Source organism: Amblyraja radiata, chromosome 32, assembly GCF_010909765.2.
Source record: "Amblyraja radiata isolate CabotCenter1 chromosome 32, sAmbRad1.1.pri, whole genome shotgun sequence".
NCBI lineage: Eukaryota > Metazoa > Chordata > Chondrichthyes > Rajiformes > Rajidae > Amblyraja > Amblyraja radiata.
In genome coordinates this window covers 6,223,371-6,232,556 of record NC_045987.1, presented here as the reverse complement: position 1 = coordinate 6,232,556, position 9,186 = coordinate 6,223,371, and the positions used below count along the sequence as shown (strand labels likewise).

The 9,186-nt window shown below is 47.2% G+C and overlaps 1 protein-coding gene across 7 annotated transcripts in view; it reads left to right on the top strand.

The window, feature by feature from the left end:
* Window positions 1-9,186, top strand: part of vav2 (vav guanine nucleotide exchange factor 2) — a 138,746-nt gene that overhangs the window by 73,032 nt on the left and 56,528 nt on the right. For all 7 annotated transcript variants that reach the window (XM_033049043.1, XM_033049047.1, XM_033049050.1 and 4 more), the window contains exon 3: window positions 3,608-3,666. In XM_033049043.1, the coding sequence (XP_032904934.1) occupies window positions 3,608-3,666 (59 nt within the window). The remainder of the gene's footprint in view (window positions 1-3,607; window positions 3,667-9,186) is intronic.

Sequence of the window (9,186 nt, the reverse complement as noted above, 5' to 3'; positions counted from 1 at the left end):
AGAACGTTGAGATTATCATCTGAGCCAAAAAAACATCTTTATACACATGGAGCGAAGGAAATAGGCAACGTTTCGGGTTGAAGAACGTTTCGGATCTGAAGAAACTTCACCTATTTCCTTCGCTCCATAGATGCTGCCTCACCCGCTGAGTTTCTCCAGCATTTTTGTCTACCTTCGATTTTCCAGCATCTGCAGTTCCTTCTTAAACATCTGCATACCCATCACTGAATGCTGATCATTCCTCTGTGTTCACATAGTCTGTTGTGCTGCTGCTAGTAAAAATGTCATTGTTCTGTCTGGAACATATAACAATAAATTGGTCTCCTAATTTGAGGAAGGACATCCTTGTGATTGAGGCAGTGCAGCGTAGGTTCACGAGATTAATCCCTGAGATGGCGGGACTGTCATATGAGGAAAGATTGAAAAGACTAGGCTTGTATTCACTGGAGTTTAGAAGGATGAGGGTGGGTCTTATAGAAACATATAAAATGATAAAAGGACTGGACAAGCTGGATGCAGGAAAAATGTTCCCAATGTTGGGCGAGTCCAGAACCAGGGGCCACAGTCTTAGAATAAAGGGGAGGCCATTTAAGACTGTGAGAAAAAAAATTTCACCCAGAGAGTTGTGAATTTATGGAATTCCCTGCCACAGAGGGCAGTGGAGGCCAAATCACTGGATGGATTTAAGAGAGAGTTAGATATAACTCTAGGGGCTAGTGGAGTCAAGGGATATGGGGAGAAGGCAGGCACATGTTATTGATAGGGGATGATCAGCCATGATCACATTGAATGGCGGTGCTGGCTCGAAGAGCCGAATGGCCTCCTCCTCCTCCTGCACCTAGTTTCTATGTTTCTATGTTTCTAAAACACTCGTGAATTCCACATACAAAGCTGTATGTAGGACCCAAAGCTGCAGAGGATTTACAGAGTATTGTCCCATCTTAGATATAGATAAATTAGCCAGTTAAGGTTGCAAAATGAAACTATCTAAAGCTCCACTCCTTGTGTGGAACTGGCCTGCTCGACTCATTCCATATTGATTATTGATTATTGTGATAAAGAAGTGGCAGGTTCTTGGCTAAAGGATAGTTATGTGAGATTACAGTGGTTCATATGCAGTGTGCATGACGACATGATACTCGAGTGTCACTGTGGAATGCATGACAAAGAGGTTTCACATTGATCTTTGTCACATGGGGATTTCCTGAAGATTGCTTACCAGATACTGCTTCAGAGATATTCAGCTTGTTTCAGTCTGTAAGGTTCATGAATAGAATAAAATACCTTTTCATTTTCGTTTAGGTTAGAGTTACAGCGTGGAAACAGGCCCGCCAGCCCAGTGAGTCTGCACACGACCAGCGATCCCCGCACGCTAACACTATCCTACACACTATAGGGAAACCCATGTGGTCGCGGGGGGGAACGTACAAACTCCCGTGCAGACAGCAGCCGTAGTCAGGATCGAACCCAGGTCTCTGACGCTGCAAGGCAGCAACTCTACCGCTGCGCCACCGTGACACACTTTCTCTATTCACCCAGCTTCAACCGGGGGTCACAGAATGGCCAGTTTGCATGGTTGATGAAAGAAACTTGTTCAAGAGGGAACTGCAGATGCTGGAAAATCCGTTCTGAAGACGGGTTTCAGCCCGAAACGTTGCCTATTTCCTTCACTCCATAGATGCTGCCGCACCCGCTGAGTTTCTCCAGCACTTTTGTCTACCGTTAATGAAAGGAACTTAGTTGGGAAGGTTTCTGGAAGCTGGTGTGGGCTTGGTGCTGTAATTGTGATCTTGCTGCCAGGCTGGAAGTGATTGCACAATTGGCGTGCACTCATTCTACAGGGGGAACATCCCCACCCACTCTCACTGGACAAGTTCAATATTGGCCTTGTGAATGTTATACATCGGGCAACATCCCTTCAGCCTGTGGAGGTTCTTGGTTTCCATGTCCTCCTAAATATTACAAATGGAATTTAAACTGGAGGTGGCGGAGTTGCACCATTGAATCATACTTGGGAATGTCGGTTGCCAATCCTCTGGGATTGGTCTGGATCCTCATGGGATTAAGTTACAGAGAAAGGTTGAACAAGTTAGGTCTTTATTCTTTGGAGCGCGGAAGATTAATGGGGGACTTGATAGAGGCCTTTAAAATGATGAGGGGGATAGACAGAGTTGACGTGGACAAGCTTTTCCCACTGAGAGTAGGGAAGATTCAAACAAGGGGACATGACTTGAGAATTAAGGGACAGAAGTTTAGGGGTAACATGAGGGGGAACTTCTTTACTCAGAGAGCGGTAGCTGTGTGGAATGAGCTTCCAGTGGAGGTGGTGAAGGCAGGTTCGATTTTATCATTTAAAAATAAATTGGATAGGTATATGGACGGGAAAGGAATGGAGGGTTATGGTCTGAGTGCAGGTAGATGGGACTAGGGGAGAGTAAGTGTTCGGCACGGACTAGAAGGGCCGATATGGCCTGTTTCTGTGCTGTAATTGTTATATGGTTATTATATGGTTAAAACGTGATCTCCATCATAACGCAAGCAATGATTTGGGCGTAATTCACAAGGGCATTAAACAAAGTGTTATTTTTTTATTTTCTTTGGAAATGTTTTGAATTATATATATTGCGGATGAAAAATAGGATTGTTCAAACTCATCCTATCAAGTTATGATGATGCTAAACATGGAGGGAGGGGGTCTATCAAGATGGTCACTGTGGTGCAGCGGTAGAGTTACTGCCTTACAGCACCAGAGACACAGGTTCGATCCTGACTACAGGTGCTGTCTGTGTGGAGTTTACCTGTCCTCCCTGTGACCGCGTGGGTTTTCTCCGGGTGCTCCGGTTTCCTCCCGCACTCCAAAGACGTGCAGGTTTGCAGGCTAATTGGTGCCTGTAAAATTGTCCATCCTATGTAGAAGTGGGATAACATAGAACTCGTGTAGAAATGTTTGATGGTTGATGTGAACTCAGTGGGCCAAAGGGGCTGTTTCTGTGCTGTATCTCTATACGCTAAACGTCAGGTGTCCAATGTTTAGGGTGGGTTGGAACCCTGGGCAGTGAACGCATTAATGTGATCATGTCAACAAACCTCTTCAGCCCAAGACCAAGATCTTTATTACGTCCATACTTTGCATGGTTGGTGTTTCTGTGGAGATTTAGTTTGTTGATGATGAATATGATGAGCGTTACAGCGTGGAAACAGGCCCTTCGGCCCATCGATGCCACGCTGACCATCGATCGTCCGTCCACTAGTCTGCTATCCCACTTTTGCATCCACTCCTTACACACGAGGGGCAATGACCAGAGGACAATTACAATCTACAGACCTGCACGTCTTTGGGGTTGTGGAGGGAAACCAGGGCACCAGGAGGAAACCCACATGGGACACGGGGAGAAGGTGCAAACTCCACACATGTGAGGTGCGGGATTGAACCCAGGTCTCTGGCGCCGTGAGGCAGCAGCGGAACCACTCTGCGTTTGGGGAAAGGTCCTCACGTGCGGATGCCCGGAGCTCGCTGCCTCGCCTCGTGGCCGTCTGGAGCTCGTTGCCGGCTGTTTGCAACTGATGCACTTTAACACTTTAACACTTCCGCTTCTTCCCACTGCAGGTTATTTCGGCAATCTCCAGAATCTCCCACCACAACGTGGTGCAGAGCAAAGGCATCAGGTAATTCTCGCAACGCATCGGGCTATTCCTGGGAGACGGCTCTGAATGTTTGCGACACCATTTCTTGTGAGTGTGTGTGTGTGTGTGTGTGTGTGTGTGTGTGTGTGTGTGTGTGTGTGTGTGTGTGTGTGTGTGTGTGTGTGTGTGTGTGTGTGTGTGTGTGTGTGTGTGTGTGTGTGTGTGTGTGTTCTCCACAGTTTGGGCTGTGGTAGGAAACGTTGCTCCTGAAGACACAGGGAGAATGTGCAGACTCACAGACTGCACCTGGAGCTCTGAGGCAGCAGCGCTACCAGCTGCGACACCATGTCCAGGACAACATATCAATGACCCTTAAACAAAAAAAACCACAAAGTGCTGGAGTAACTCAGCATCTCTGGAAGACATGATGTGCACTCAAGGAACTGTAGGTGCGGGTTTAAACCGAAGATAGACACAAAAAGCTGGAGAAACTCAGCGGGTCAGGCAGCATCTCTGGAGAGAAGAAATCAGTGACCCTGATGAAGGGTCTCGACCTGAAAAGTCACCTTTTCTTTTTCACCAGAGAAGTGCTGACTATAAGATTAACACAAGCATTGGTCCTGGTAATAATATTCCCTGGAATAATGTAGATTGCTCCGTAAACAGATTAATGTAGTTCTCAGCTGTTCTGTGCCATTTAGAGAAACTATCTACAGTATGAGGTCTGCCTCCTTAAGGAGCAAGAAATACTAATCCATCCATTTCTTTCTCAGTGCAATAGTCAGAGAGTGATACAGCCTGTAAACAGGCCCTTCGGCCCAACTAGCCCACACTGGCCAACATGTCCCACATACACTAGTCCCAGCTGACTGCGCTTGGCCCATATCCCTCCAAACCTGTGCTATCCATGTACCTGTCTAACTGTTGGGGTAGTCCCAGCCTCAACTACCTCTTCCGGCAGCTCGTTCCGCACACTCACCACCCTTCGTGTGAAAAAGCCACCCCTCAGATTCCTCTTAAATATTTTCCTTATCTTGTACATTTATCTCCCTCTCCATGGATACTGTTTAAGCTGCTTCAAATGCCCGGCATTTATTATTTCATGTTCATATGTGACAGCAGAATTAGGCCATTCGGCCCATCAAGTCTACTACGCCATTCAATCATGGCCGATCTATGCTTCCCTCTCAACCCTGATCCATCTCTCCCTCCTAACCCCATTCTCCTGCCTTCTCCCCATAACCCCTGATACCTGTACTAACCAAGAATCTATATTCCCTTAGCTCCTGGTTCTATTCCATGTAGTCCCCCACACTGGGTCACCTGCTGTTAAAACACATGGGTTTTCCTGCACCCTCGTCATTGGTAAACATTGGTAAAGGTCAGGTTCAAATGAGCTGTGCTATTAGTTTAGAGAAACAGCGTGGAAATTGGCCCTTCGGCCCATCGAGTCCGCGCCGACCAGCGATCCCCGCACACTCACAAAATCCTACACACGCCCGGTGCAATTTTTACATTTATACCAAGCCAGTTAACCTACAAACCTGTGCGTTTTTGGAGTGTGGGAGGAAACCAAAGATTTCGGAGAAAACCCACGCGGGTCACAGGGAGAAGGTACAAACTCCGTACCGACAGCACCCGTAGTCAGGATCGAACCTGGGTCCCTGGCGCTGCGAGGCAGCAACTCTACCGCTGCGCCATGGTCACCAGCGGCTGTCTGAAACATTGAGCACCTCTGACTCGTAATACATTTACAAATAAAATCAAAATGCCCACATTTGCAGGATAGTCAATAATATCTCTGGAACCGTAATTAGACAGACTGCAGACCTGATCTTACAACGGATATGCACCAAATTATTGATCTCCCTTCACTCGCGATGTATGTGTTCTATGTTTGGCTCGTGCAACTACAGCAGGTTAGAGAGGGGGCAAGGGCTTAAGTAGTGACTATAAGATTAACACAAGCATTGGTGCAGGTAATAATATTCCCTGGAATAATGCTCCGTAAACAGATTAATGTAGTTATCAGCTGTTCACTGCTATTTAGAGAACCTATCTACAGTATGAGGTCTGCCTCCTCAAGTAGCAAGAAAATGCTAATCCATCCATTTACTTCTCAGTGCAATAGAGTCAGAGAGTGATGCAGCCTGGAAACAGGCCCTTCGGCCCAACTAGCCCATACTGGCCAACATGTCCCATCTACACTAGTCCCTCCTGCCAGCGCTTGGTCCATATCCCTCCAAACCTGTGCTATCCATGTACCTGTCTAACTGTTTCTTAAATGTTGGGATAGTCCCAGCCTCAACTGCCTCCTCCGGCTGCTCGTTCCACACACTCACCACCCTTTGTGTGAAAAAGTTACCCCTATTAAATATTTTCCTTATCTTGTACATATTCTGTTGTGCTGCTGCGAGTAAGATTCTCATTGTTCTATCTGGGACATATAATAATAATAATAATGGATGGGATTTTATAGCGCCTTTCTAATACTCAAGGCGCTTTACATCGCATTATTCATTCACTCCTCAGTCACACTCGGTGGTGGTAAGCTACTTCTGTAGCCACAGCTGCCCTGGGGCAGACTGACGGAAGCGTGGCTGCCAATCTGCGCCTACGGCCCCTCCGACCACCACCAATGAAACTTGACTTGACCCTTCACTCCTCTTCACCTGAAACCTATGTCCTCTGGTCCTCGATTCACCTACTCTGAGCAAGAGACTGTGCATCTACCCGATCGATTCTTCTCATGATTTTGTACACCTCTATAAGATCACCCCTCATCCTCCTGAACTCCAAGGCAAAGATCCTATAGATAGTCCACTCCTGCTCAATGCAATGGGCTGGCGTGTAGTACGCAACCGAGCGGAACGTGGGCTTTTTTTTCATTCATTTCCATAACCGGACCCGACCCGACCCGACCCGACTCGCAGTGTAATCAACGTTGCGGGGGAACAGTTTGTGTTAATAAATTATAATTCTGAAAATGAGGAGATGTTTTTTCCCAAATAACTTTTATTTTTACGAGGATGTTTCCGTAACCAGCTTCCGTCTCCGCACTAGTATATTTGCTTCGCTACGGGATCTTTGGTGCGGAGTTAGAAGCCGGTTACGGAAATGGGGCCGATAATTACCCACGAATCTGCCCATGACCGTACTACGTCTTTTTTGTCGAGTGATCTATCTTGCTCGCTATAGGATCTTTGCTCCAAGGAATAGAATCCCAGCCCACGCAACCTCTCCCTGTAGCTCAGACCCTCGAGTCCTGGCAACATCCTCGTAAATCTTCTCTGTACCCTATCCAGTTCAGCAGAGTCCCCTCTTCTGTGAGCACTTTGAAGACAGTTGCAACAATGCACACTGACTTATTCCCTGCGAGGGTGAAGATGATACGTTTCTGCGTACGCTTGGCTTGTTTTCCTGCAGTCAAGAAGGCAGATAAGTGACCTGCGAGAGGTGCAGTATATAAAGTAAGATTCACAAATAGGGAAGGCAGTCCGAATCTTTATCCCTTGGTAGCGAGATCAAAAACAAGACGGTCGGTTTAAGGTGAGTGGAAGGAATTTTATAGAAGGGCTCGCATTTTTACATAGAGCGGTTGATATCTGGAAGATTCTGCCGGGGTAAGTTGTGGAGTCAGAGATAAAGTCTTAAAGGGCCTGTCCCACTTACGCAACTTTTTCCACGTCTGCCGGCACCCGCCATAGGTCGTTACAGGTCGCCGAAAATCTTCAACATGTTGAAAATCCAGCGGCGACCAGAACAAGGTACGAGTCTTTGGGCGGCTACTCACGACCATGCAGGCTTCACCCCGCGACATGTCGCCTGTACGGTCATGAGTCGTCTCTTCAGTCGCCCAAAGAGTCGTAGCGTCTTTCTGGTCGCCGCTGGATTTTCAACATGGTGAACAATTTCTGCGACCTATGACGGGTGCCAATAGTCGCCGAAAAAGTCACGTAAGTGGGACAGGCCCTTTAGAGACACTTGGACTGGCATTTGAATAGACAAAGCATAAATGATAGTTCGGTTTAGAGACACAGCCCCACCGAATCAGCGCCGACCAACACACTCGTTCTATCCTACACATAAGGGAGTTTAGTTTAATTCACAGGTCACAGAGTGGTGGAGTTACTGCCTCACAGCTCCAGAGACCTTGGTTCGATCCTAATTACGGGTGCTGTCTGTACGTTTTCCCTGTGACCACGTGGGTTTTCTCCGGGTGCTCCAGTTTCCTCCCAAGTTCCAAAGACTTGCATGTTGTAGGTTAATTAGCTTCTGTAAATGATCCCAAGTGTGTGTAGGTTAGATCCAGTGTAGGGGTGATCGCTAGCCAGCGCAGACTCACCAGTTTCCACGCTGTTTCTCCAAACTATACTAAACTATCACTCTATGCCTTGTCAATTCAAATGCCATTCTCTTAAATTAAGTCTTTATAGACAATAGACAATAGGTGCAGGAGTAGGCCAATCGGACCTTCGAGCCAGCACCACCATTTAATGTGATCATAGCTGATCATCCCCAATCAGTACCCTGTTCCTGCCTTCTCCCCATATCCCCTGACTCCACTATCTTTAAGAGCCCTATCTAGCTCTTATAACTGACTCCACAACTAAACTATATCTCAACTAAACTAAGCTAAACTAACCGACGTGAACATTGAATTCTCCAATTTGCGGTAAAAATCTTCCTCATCCTCCCTTCTCCATAACGGTTTAAGAAACAGTTAGACAGGTGCATGGGTCGGACCGGTTTGGAGGGATATGGGCCAAACGCAGGCAGGTGGGACTAGTGTAGATGGGACTAGTGCAGATGGGACAGATCAGTCTGAAGAAGGGTTTCAGCCCGAAACGTTGCCTATTTCCTTCGCTCCATAGATGCTGCTGCACCCGCTGAGTTTCTCCAGCACTTTTGTGTACCGTAGATGGGACATGTTGGCTGGTGTGGGCAAGTTGGGCGGAAGGGACTGTTGCCACTCTGTGACTCTCCCTATGCACGCACACCTCTCTCCCCCTGCGCCAGTCACCCGATTCCCTTCCCCTCCTCCATTTGCTCATCTCCCACCCTCCCACTCCGACCCTCTCTTCCCTATCCTGCACCCTCCCCCCATCTCCCATTCTTCTTTCCCACTTATGTATTTTCACAAGCTTTGTGTGCAGGGATAGTGTTTCATGCAGTGGGGAGTGTGCAGAGATATTGCACTACATATAGAACATGTGTCCGCATATATAACCCCTTGCAGGGCTACAGCCCACTGACCCAAACAAGTGTTGTTTTGCAGGAAATTGCACTACCTATGGAATGTATGAATGGAAATAAATCTGTATGTCTGTAGCGTGCATATTTTTTACGGGGATGTAAGTTTTTAGCAGCTCAGACTGTTGCAGCTGTTTTATAAGAGATTGGATCAGAATTAGGCCATTTGGCCCATTAAGTCCACTCTGCCATTCAATCATGGCTGATCTATCTCTCCCTCCTAACCCCATTCTCCCCACAACCCCTGACACCCGCACTAATCAACAATCTATGTATCTCCGCCTTAAAAGTATCCATTGACTTGGCCTC